A 12,245-nucleotide genomic window follows, 5' to 3' on the forward strand; every position below is an offset into this window, starting at 1 on the left:
GCTATGTTATGCTCACAGGGCTGTCATAGGAACAGTGTCTCTTACTGTTCTGTGAAGAGCTGATGAGGCATGTGAGGGTTATGGGGTGTGAGGGATTATTACAGTCCCAGGAATGGAAACAAGAACTAGTCGCTATTACTCAAGGTAAATGATTACATCTGGGACTTTGTCATCTGAGAAGACAAAGTTATTCTCAGTGTCAGGCACTAAGAGACATCTGCACTGGGGTGGAGATAGCATTGTTTTGGTCCTGAGCCCACATTGTCTTAAGGACAACCACAGTTCATCCGGAAGGTGGCAGTGGTCTTTGGTACAGAGTGACATGGGCTTTGTGTGAAGGAGTTGTAGTTCCAGAATTTATGTCCAGAAACTCCGAGATTTCACAGCATGAGAATAAATGATTTTCTTACATTGACGAGTTTGCTTTAATTGCCGTGACTACTAGTTACTTATTCTCAGATACCTGTCAAAAAGCTGCTTACTGGAGGGATCATTTCTTTTGGCTCACAGTTCCAAAGGCTCACAGTCTGACACCGCACAGAAGGCATGACGCTAGGAGCTAGAGGCAGCTGCTGACTTTGCATTGGCAGTCCAAAAGCAGAGTAAATAGCAAGTAGGGGCTGCTGTAAAACCTCAAGGCCTTACTCTCCAGCGATTGGCTTTCTCCAATGAATTCACATATCTCAAGGCTGCTCCACCTTCTGGGGACTAAGTGTTCAAACAAGTGAGCCTACGGGGACATTACATATTCCAACCCCAACAGCATAGTAAAACCTAATTCACGGACAACTGTGTTGACACAGGACACAGATTAAGGTCTGACTCCATGTAAAATTCTACAGCCTCATTGGATTTGGGGTATAGGTGAAGTAAACTCAGGTGTCTCTATCAGGGAGGGCTTGGGAATGTCTTCAATACCAGAGAAATGGATTACTTGAGTGTCTTATGGAAGAGATGCCTTTGCTCTTTTGAGGTTTAACACTTCTTTTTGGCATTTTGCAGGTATATCATCCCCTCTTTGCAGAAGCTGGATGCTGGGTTCTACCGCTGCGTGGTGCGGAACAGGATGGGAGCTCTCTTGCAGAGAAAATCAGAAATTCAAGTAGCATGTACGTGTGTGGGGGGAGCAAGGGCCTTAAGTGATGAGCAGAGTTGCAGCAGCCGTGGGGAGGAGCTCTGTGTTTAAGTAATTGATACTTGTCCTTCGGTCCTATAAAACAGCAGTGTGATACACTGGGAAGCTAATTCAATTGGTAGACTGCTTGCCTAGCTTGAATAATGCTCCCACGCTCTAACCATGGCACCAAATTGGAAAGGAGAGGCAAGAAGATCAGGCGCTCAAGATGATTCTTCACTACATAGTGAGTTTAATGCCAGATAGAGCAACCATGAGACACTGCTTATGAATGAATGAATGAATGAATGAATGAATGAAATAATTAATAATGCAGAATTATGGCTGAAATTGGAAATAAGGCTGGCAAAATATCTCAGTAGGTAAAGACCCTTGCCACTAAACCTGATGACCTCTTGAAGTCTGTCCCCAGGATCCACATGGTAAAATGAAAAATAAATTTCTTTAAGTTGTCCTCTGACCTTCACATGACCATGATTACACACATCCTGTGGCATATGTTCACAAATACACACATAAGCACACAGATAGATAGATAGATAGATAGATACATACATACATACATACATACATACATACATACATATATACATACATACATATAGTTTTTAAAATCTAAAACCAAACTCAGGGACCCAGGTAAGGCATTGCTTTTTTTTTTTTTCAATGATTTCCCAAGTCTGGGTAGGGTTCAGGAAGAGGGATAAGAAAGGTGCTCTGTATAAACCAAACTCCATTGTCTTGTAGGTATAGGGATTAAAATGTGTAGAATGAAAAGTTGAACCCACGTGAAGTCATATTCCCTTGCTTCTTCTCCATGACCTGTTATGAAATCATTTTGCTGCTCAGTAGATCTGGTAGTCATGGCCTGGCTGTCATTAATGCTGTAGTGATCTATTCTTTATTCAGCAGATCCATTTTGGGGAGCAAAACTTTTAAAAGAAGTCAAAGGGCCGAGACCTCGACTCTCATGAAGTCTTTAGGGACAGGGCCTGTGCATGCTCTTTCCCTATGACAGGAAGTCTTTGAAGGAGAGGATCTGTCCAGTGGACTGTCTGCTTCAGTGTAGTTGCAAATACTACCAAAATGTCTTGTTTAAAAATAAGCAAAAGAACATTCTGAAATTTTACATTATAGGATGCCCCAGGCCTGAGGCCACACTGTAGTGTATCTCTCCTGTTCTGGTGGTTCCAAGATTGCTGTTTCTAATTTTGGTCCCAGTTGTGATCCATAGTTTTATGTTAGCATATAGTAACATGATCCTGTCTCACTCTCCTCTCACAGCCTCTGGCACAACAGAGAAGCCCCCATACTATACTTGTTTAGCCATTATTTAAGCCTCAAGGGAGGCATTAATCTTTCCACTTTGTTGTAGATGACGTCGCTGCCAAATTTATCTACAGAGCAATTCAAAACTTTCCTTCAATAGAAAAATTGAAAACATAATAAATAGAATGTGGATCAATACCCAAACCATATTTGAGTAAGTTAAGAGCCTGGAATTGATTCTAGCACACTACATTGTATTTATGAAGTTTGAGCTTCACATAGTTGGTCCGATGTTTTGTCTCATTCTGACAGAGCATGCGGTCTTCCTTCATGTTCACATAGGCAAGGGTGTCTTTTCCAGTGTCACATAGCTCTTCTGCCTGTGTCTTCATATTATGTCCTGTCACATAGAAAACAGCTTTTAATGATAACGCTACAGATGATAGCATTCCTTCATAGAAAAATCTCAAAAGTGAGAAGCATTGAATATGGGTGGTTGGGCATGATTGGCACATATCTTTAAATCTCTGTGAGTCCCAGTTTACATGGTGGTTTCTAGGCCAGCCAGGGTTACGTGGTGAGACTCCACCTCAAGGAAAAACGAAAAGAAAGGATGGATGGATGGATGGATGGATGGATGGATGGATGGATGGACGGGTGGGTGGATATACAGTGGCCAAGGGATTACATAGTCATTAAAGTGCTTGTTCCACAACCATGAGGAACCAAGTTTGGATCCCAACACCCACATATAAAGCCAGAGCCAAGCGTAGCACCAGGTGGGTAGTTATAGGAAGATCCCTGGGGCTTGATGGCCCATTAGCCAGTTATCAACCTCTGGTTCAGTGATGGACAGTATCTCAAACAACACACAGAAATTAATCCAGACAGATACATGATCATCCTCTGGCCTCTATATAGACATACATATGTGTAATGTTGTATGTATGTTGATCCCCCATATACATACATATTTGCATAAATGGGAACACATACACATTACTATACCCCAAAAATATGGTGTGGAAATATCTGTATGCATGGGCTGCATCCAATCGTATCATAGAAATAGTTTTAATATTTTAGATTTCCAGTTTATAAGGGAGACTTTCAAATCTACAGTCTGGTGGCTGGGTCCTTATGTTTTTTAGTTGTTTCAATCAGTAGAACGATGTCTACCCCATGCTATGTCATCAGTGTGGGGTAGGCAAGAGAGTTCTCTGTGATGTCCCCAAGGGTTGGAACACATTGGTTTCCAAAGACTTGTGAGTGGAGACAGTGCCCCCATCACGCCCCAGATGAGGAGACCCAGGCAGGGGAGGGGTGCCTGCAGGGTGTTCAGCATGTGTTGCAGCTCTGTATAAAAACTGCTGCATGGGCCTGGGATGCCTTCCAGAATTGTTTTTAAAGTGTTACAGTCAACTGCGAGCAGCCATTATATTACTGCAGTGTGACAAAGGCCGGTGGCCTCGCTGATGAGGGCCCTGCAGCTGCTTTAGAGGTACGTGGCCCAGTCACTGCTCCTCTCTCTCATGGTGCCATTCACTCTTGATTGTCACCTTATTAAACCTGGTGGCAGCACCGACCTCACTGTAAAACACAGCTATTTCCCTCTCTGACCCTTACTCCCCTCAAAAAGTAACATGCTCCAGAACTTAAAAGTCTAATTTTTCTCTGCAGATATGGGGAACTTCATGGATACAGACCAGAGGAAAACAGTTTCTCAAGGACACGCGGCGCTTCTAAACTTACTGCCTATCATCAGCTGCCCCAGGCCGCAAGTGACATGGTTTAGAGAAGGACACAAGATTATTCCAAGCAGCAGAATGTAAGTTGCTCCCAGGGCAGATGTAATTCACTGCCCGTGCCTGTACCGTGTTCTCAGACACAGGATGGCCGTGTGGCCGGTGGCTGGAGTGGAAGCTTCCCCGATGAGCAGCTGCTTTGCGGCCAACCTGCCTGTTTTTAAGCCGTTTAAGCAAGTGTCCTTGTGCCGTTGCTTCCTGCTTGTGGTACACCCTGAACCTGTCTCCTCTCGAGTTTGAATACACCTCACACTGTCACCCCCGACCTGCGCACTGCCTCATGCGCCCAGGCCTGGTGTTTACGTACACGGCTGTGGGGTCCCCTCCACTCTCCCTTGAGCCTCACATCTGATGCTCCTGTCCGTGACAATAAAGCACCAATTACTGCTTATTTCTCCTTATCCTTTCATTCTTCCATGACAGTTTTATTTCCTTTGGTCCAATTAGGGGCTCGCCCATCTATTGCTAATGACACTGTTCAGGCCCATCTCAAGGTCTTCCTGCATGCCCCACATTCAAGATTCGTGTTGAATGTCAGGCAAGTGTTCTCCATTTGGAGCGTTTAGTGACTCAAAAGAGCCCTGGGTTCATAGCTTTGACTTTATCCCGAGGGAGTGTGTGTGGAGAACAGAGGATAATCCTGGTGATCCTCTCCATCCACGTACTTTGAGACAGTCTGTTGTTTGCCACCGTGTATACCAGGCTAGCCCATGAGCTATCTTCATCTCCTATCTCAGGAAAAAAAAATCTGGGGTTACAGGCTCATGCCTCTGTGCCCAACTTCACATTGTTCTGGGGATCTGAATGCAGATTCTCACACTTGTGAGTCAGTTACCTTACCCACTGAGCCGACTTCCTAGTCTTTGCTGTGTATTACTTAAGTGGGCAGCTTGCAATAGAATTGAAAGATAATATTGCAGCGACAAAAACTTCTAAAATAAAAATTTTCAGAAGGAATCTTGGAACACTTTAAGTCACATGTTTATGCTGCCAAGTGCTTGCTTGCAGATAAGAATGCCAGAGGGGAAAGGTTCTAGGCTTGGTTTGGTGTGTGAGATAGTTGAAAGGCAGGCTTCAGATGCAGTTGTAAAGTTAACTATGGGCTATACCCACTTTCCCCCTTAGCAGAGTACCGTGGACCTCCCTCTGTAAGCCCACTAGACCTGCTGTCCCACCTTGACATCTGAACCCTGCATGGGCCTGCTGACCCACTGTTTCTATTTTGGCAGACAGAAATAGGAGGAAACAGAAACATATGCAACAAGCATGCTTCAGAATTCTTGCAAAAGAAAAAAACCAATCCCTTTCCATGGCATTGCTGCTAAACCTTTTTTCTGTATCTGAAGTTTCTTGGATATTCACCTCCATATTGATTCCAATCATAACAGATGTCTCTTGGGACTGGGTAAAACAAAGAGGAAGGATCAATATTTCATCACTGTGGGAGACCGTCCTGCTGTGCAGAAAGCAGCTGAGACACAGTGTGGTGTAAATGTTCGGGGAGGACAAGAATGGAGCACTGGAGGAGTATGGGAGGGAAGGAGGAGGACCAGCATGGAGCACTGGAGGAGTATGGGAGGGCAGGAGGAGGACCAGCATGGAGCACTGGAGGAGTATGGGAGGGCAGGAGGAGGACCAGCATGGAGCACTGGAGGAGTATGGGAGGGCAGGAGGAGGATCAGCATGGAGCACTGGAGGAGTATGGGGGGGCAGGAGGAGGACCAGCATGGAGCACTGGAGGAGTATGGGAGGGCAGGAGGAGGACCAACATGGAGGACTGGAGGAGTATGGGAGGGCAGGAGGAGGACCAACATGGAGGACTGGAGGAGTATGGGAGGGCAGGAGGAGGACCAGCATGGCACTGGAGGAGTATGGGAGGGCAGGAGGAGGACCAGCATGGAGCACTGGAGGAGTATGGGAAGGCAGGAGGAGGACCAGCATGGAGCACTGGAGGAGTATGGGAGGGCAGGAGGAGGTAGGACAGACGCTGAGGTACTGAGAGAAATGCAATTCGGGAAGTAGGCTGCATTAGACTTCTTCTCAGGCATGGAGGTCGTAATACCAGGGGCTGGGAATCCATGGTGTCAGGATCATTTTCATTCATTTGGTAACAAATGAATACATGTTGGTTCACACGTCAACCATGTGAACCACTATGCACATGAGACAACCTCACCTATGTCAGGGCGTACACTGGAATAACTTTTGATTTTTACATTGAGATAACTCACAATTTTATGGCTTTTATTACTTGCAGATTCATGCTAAAAACTATTGAATTTCTAATGAACTGATAAAGGATGGTGTGACTAAAGTCCTAACGCAGTGTCCCATCAAACAAAGAGTCGGTTTCTAAGCATAAAGCTATTGCTGAACCTGCGGCCTCAGCAGTGTCGTGGATGACGGGGCTGATTAGGAATGTTTACGCTTCTACAAGGTCCTTTAGTTTTGTATGTCCCACCTCATCACCACCCAACATTTCCTGATGGCCTGCTGTGTGAGCGCTCATAAATCAGCGCATGCATGCTGTTCCCAACAGCTTATACACTGTTCCAACATATACTGCCCCTAAGAAACTTCCACTTCCGACCCAGGTGGCTGCACCATACACACACACACACACACACACACACAACACACCACACACACACACACATACACACCACACACACATACACACACACATACACACCACACATACACACACACACATACACACCACACACACACACACACACCACACACCACACACACACACACACATACACACACACTACACACACCACATACACACACACATACACACCACACACACACACACACACACACCACACACACACACACATACACACACACAACACACACACACACACACACACACACACACACACACATGCACGGAGCTCAGGGGGGCACCCAATCTGCTCCAGACCACCAGGGCTTCGTCTAGGATCTGGAGAATTCAACCCAAAATGCATCGTGAAATTGAGCACAGGTCAAGAACTTGTAGCCTTTGCACGTGAGGTCCCTTCCTGGAGACCTTTTCTGTGGGGGGCACCCTAGCCACCTCCCTCTCTTTATAACAGTATCTTATGACCTTTAAAAGTTGACCTTGGGGCTTATAATGAAGTGGATTTTTTTTCTCTTAAAAAAGATACAGTAACCCTAATGTTTCCAAACTTGAAGAATTAGTTAAATAGACTATTAATAATCCTACCAGCTATTATTTATTGAGGACCTACTTGAAACATATCTTCTGTAATCCTCAGAATTGCCTTCTGGGGCACTTATAATTAGCTCCACTTACAGCTATCATGGCTGAAGTTTAGAGATGCTCACTTACCCCAGGGCACGCAGCTGACAGGCTGCCGCAGCAGGACTGAGGCCGGGCTCTGACTCTGGAGCCCATGCTCGCCCCGCAAGCCGAGTCTCCTGTTCGCTTTCCTTGATGAGCTTGCCTTGTGCTTTTGATCTTTTCTCCCACGGCTTCAGGTGTTTTTGCTCATTTATTTAGAAGCCCAGCTTTCAGTTTGAAAGAACATGGGCTTGTGTGGGTTTGGGTAGAGGTAGGGAGAAGTGTAACGTATCAGGATAGTGAAAGAACAGAATCTCCAGGATTTCCTTTCGGATTGGATGTGGGATTTAAGAGATGGGGAAAAGCACAGGCAGATCTTAGGATCTGGGGCCCGATCCGCTGGTAAGATGGCATTACTGTTTCCTGAAGTAGGAAGAAAAATTTAATTTTAGGAGAAGCAGGTTTGCACATGTGCTTTGTGTGACTGAGTGTATGTGAGTGTGTGCGTGGGGGGGGGGATGTGGGGAGATGGTGTGCTTGTGTGTATGTATATATTTGTGTGTGAGTATTGTGAGTGTGTATGTATGTGTGAGCATGTGTCTGAATGTGTATTTGTGTGAGTTTTTGTGTATATGTGAGAGTGTGTGTGAGTTTGTGTTTGGTGTGTGTGTGTTTGTGAGAGGTGTGGAGGTATATGAGAATGAGTGTATGTGAATGGGGAAAGGGGTTGAGTGTGTGTGTGTGTGTGTGTGTGTGTGTGTGTGTGTGAGGTGTGGAGGTATATGAGAATGAGTGTATGTGAATGGGGGGAAGGGGTTGAGTGTGTGTGTGTGTGTGTGTGTGTGTGTGTGTGTGAGGTGTGGAGGTATATGAGAATGAGTGTATGTGAATGGGGGGAAGGGGTTGAGTGTGTGTGTGTGTGTGTGTGTGTGTGTGTGTGTGTGCTGAGATGGTAGTGGTTTCTGCAGTTCTTTTTGGACAGTTAGATTTGGACAATCACAGCCAATAGCTAGTTGCATATATCAGATGTGAGGTCAGTGGGGAGGTCTAGGTTGACCTTGGCCTATTCATCTCGTTGCAAACCTTTGGAGCACATGGAGCAGTAGGCCAAGCCCAGGGTGCTGCAATGTATCAGCCAGTGCTCTGCCACCGAGGTTAACTTCCCTTCTCCTTCCCTCCCCCCCTTCCTCTTCCCGCTCTTCTCTTCTCTTCTTTGCATAGAGAAATTTTACTTTAGTATGCACAGAATGGCAGAGGAAAGCATTGTACAGTCACAAGTGCCCATGGCCCAGGGAACATGGGCTACACCAACAGCTTAATGATATCTGACGGATACCAAAGCCTTTGCTCTTGGAGCTTGTAAACACACAGCTTACACGGCAATGTGGAAAACGTTGTAAAAGCAATGAAGACGTAATGCGGTCGGGGAGAAATGGAAGGGGAGAGAGAGTCCGTAGCTAACGTGGCTGTTAGTGCCTGAAGCCTAGGGCTGGCTCACACCGCACTCAAGTGCTTGACAGTCCTTTCTTTCCCTGTCCTCAGACTTCAACCGTGGGACTCCCATTCCAGAACCTATGACCTCTGCCTTCTCGGGGACTTTGATCTCATTTTCCACAGCTTCAGCAGAACGGCTACCCATCTCTGCTGTTATACAGATGGAGATTGACAACAGGGTTCATTGTACCCAACTTGTAGTGGTCCTGTTTCGAGTGGGGGGCTCCTTATCATCCTCTTAAGATTGATGGCTTTAGTCAGAACTCTCATGGAAGAGGCGGCACAGGCCTTTCATCCCAGCACTCAGGAAACAGAGGCAGGCAGATCTCTGTGAGTCTAAGGCCAGCCTGGTCTACAGAGCAAGTTCCAGGACAGCCAGGGTTACAGAGAGAAACCCTATTTTGAACCATCACCCACCCCAAAAAAAGAAGAGGAGACTCTGAGGTTATCACCCCAGTAATTCTACCTTGTGTTAATCCTTCCCGTCTCTAGCTCCTTTCTACTTGGGGTGTTTTCTAATCACTACTGGGCTTCCCCCAGGGTGAACACTGCCGAAAGCACATATCTCTCCGTGACTGTATGGCCTGATATAGAAGCAGAAGTCCAGTCCTGGAGGGCTGAAGGGATGGGCGGCTGTCAAGTCTTGTCAGGTGGCGTCTGCGCGTCCCCGGAGGACGAGGGGCGGGATAAAAGCAGCGCTGCATAGGAAATTACTGCTGACACGGAAAGGCAGAAGATGGGTTATCCTGGGAGAGCTGAATAGATGATTATGGGCTTTATGGATCTGAGAAGATATTTTAAAAAACACGCAAGTTTATTCTTTTGATTTACTGGATCCAAACAGTTAATTTGCTGTCTTCTCATGTCAGAGTTGAAGACAGCTTTGTCTTATTAGTGTAGTCTAAGTTGAAAACAGAAAGTCCTCCGTGTTATCCTGGCTTAGATCTATTTTCTTCCCCTCCTTTTGTTTTCCAAGCTTTGAAACATGAATCGGGATGCATTCTCCTACCCCGGGAGGTAACTCATGCCGGCAGTTATCAGATTAGGATGCAAAAACTTGGTGTGCACGGTGCCATTCTTTGCTTAATTGTGGGTTTCGTGCTCAGATGGCATCCCGTGGTCTACCTGACAGGAATGTGTGAGCACAAGCATCCTCGCACATGTTTTCCTGGAAATGTGCAGTTTAGAGATTGACTATTTCAAAGCTCCAGTCGGCTTTGCGGTAGACGGCTTGCCAGTAACGATCCGGACTGTGAAGTATGGGCAATAACCAGCGTCCCAGGTGACGCACAAACAGCCCGGCTATAATTGTCCATGCTTAAATACTCAGGCATCCATTAACTTATTACCATTTCATTTCTGCTGCCCCAAGAAAGATCTGTCGAAATTAGCACTTGTGTTGGGAGCCACAACTCAATGCTCCCATGAAGTAGATCTGGTTGTAATAATATTTCTATAGTTAACCGAGCTTTCATAATAATGTGCTTTAAATTTTTTTATATTGTGTTTTATGGGTATTTTGTGAGTGTTTATAGAACACATCTATACTTGTGAAGTGAGCCTTCCTTAGCATGAGTGAGGCTGGCCAGAAAATGGGGGCTCCAGCCCAGGTTCCAGTCTTGGCCAAGTTACTTTTCTCCCTTTTGCCCCATTGTTTCTTGTTTTAAAATGTAGGAATGTGCAAGGAAGTGTTTATAACTTGGTTTTCTATGCTTACATAGCAAGACTGGCACCCATGGCCACGCCCACTGCCGCCTCTGCCTCTGCAGCTCCCTCTGCCTCTCTCCTCCTTCCACCCCTCTCCCCCTCTTAGCCCTGCTCTTCTCTTCCCTGAGGTTTTAGATACCGAATACCTGCCCCATGAAGGGCACCAGTCTTGTTGGTCAGTGCCAACAGGAAAGCAAAGCGTCTAAAGTACTGTCATCGGTGAGGCCATGTTCCTATGTGGGAACAGCATGTGGGAAGAGAATGTGACTAAGGAGGAACAACAGGGTTCTTATCCAGGGATAGGGCTCCCTTACATTGAATATTAATATTTGGGGAGATTCCCCCAGTTGCTTATGTGCTTGCTTTGTAAGCACGAGGAACAGGGTTCAATTCCCAGAATGCACCTTAAAAAAATAAATAAAAAGTGGCTTGTCGTCCCTGTGCTATGAAGGTAGAGACTGGAAGTTCCCTGGAGGTCACTGGCTGGTCAGCCGGCCTGCTTGGAGAACTCCAGGCCAGTGAGAGACCCTGATGCAGAGCAAGGTGGACAGCTCTCAAGGACCAACACCAAACGTTGTCCATTGATCCACACACTCCATGAATATGAATGTACATCCATCTGCACACACACACACACACACACACACATTCACACACACAAGTAAGTGTCAGCCACTTTTGTGTAATAATTTGACTAATATAAAGTACACACACTTTCAGCGTATGGGTGGGTGAATTTTTGCAACAGTGCCCACAGATTTAGTCTTGCCCCTTTGAGTGGAAAGAACTCCTTGTGCTTTCTCCTCAAGCTCCCCTTCCCAACTAATCTAATTACCACAGATTGCTGATTGTTTCTTATTGTAGACTTTCATATAAATGGAATCATTGAATATGAAATCCTTTGTGTCTGGCTTCATTCATTCAACCTAATTTCTATGATAGTCTCAATATGACATTTAATAATAATAATAATTAGCAATTTTGGAGTTGCCAGGCAGTGTTTTAAGTGCTTTATTTATAATGAGTCATTTAATCTTCACAGTGGACAGTGAGTGAGGACTGCGATTATCCCAGATTTACTGCTGAGAAGGAAGGCGGGCAGAGGCCAACAGCCAGGCAGCGCCGGCACTGTTGGATTGCAGAGTCGCCCCTCTGTGCTGTGCTGGCCTCTTGGGGTGATGTCTGCAGCCGATGAGCACCAGCCATGCGCAGACCCAAAGGATGTATGTTCTAGACAGAGCTCAGATGCAGGGAGTTGCTTGATGTGTTTGCTAAAGTGCCACACTAAGGTCAGTTGTGAGGAAGGAACAAGTAGAGAGGAGACCCCCATGGAGATCCCATCTCAGAATGTGGAAAAATCTATATGACATGAAATGTAGTATTTTAACCACGTACTTGTCCATGTACCTTATATGGTATATGTGTATCTAATGTATATGCACACGTGTGAGGATACCATGCATCCTGCGCTATCTCTCTCCATCTTATTCCCTTATTGCCAGTGTCGCCCGCTGAACATGGAGCTAGGCTGACAGACAGC

General features: G+C 45.9%; 1 protein-coding gene across 1 annotated transcript in view; it reads left to right on the forward strand.

The window, feature by feature from the left end:
- Positions 1-12,245, forward strand: part of SDK1 (sidekick cell adhesion molecule 1) — a gene marked incomplete at both ends in the record, with an annotated part of 923,105 nt that overhangs the window by 354,589 nt on the left and 556,271 nt on the right. Inside the window, 2 exons of the mRNA XM_080940510.1 lie at positions 1,003-1,109; positions 4,085-4,232. Coding sequence (XP_080796636.1) covers positions 1,003-1,109; positions 4,085-4,232 — 255 coding nt within the window. The remainder of the gene's footprint in view (positions 1-1,002; positions 1,110-4,084; positions 4,233-12,245) is intronic.

This window comes from Micromys minutus, assembly GCF_963924665.1.
Source record: "Micromys minutus genome assembly, chromosome: 29".
NCBI classification, from domain to species: Eukaryota; Metazoa; Chordata; class Mammalia; order Rodentia; family Muridae; genus Micromys; species Micromys minutus.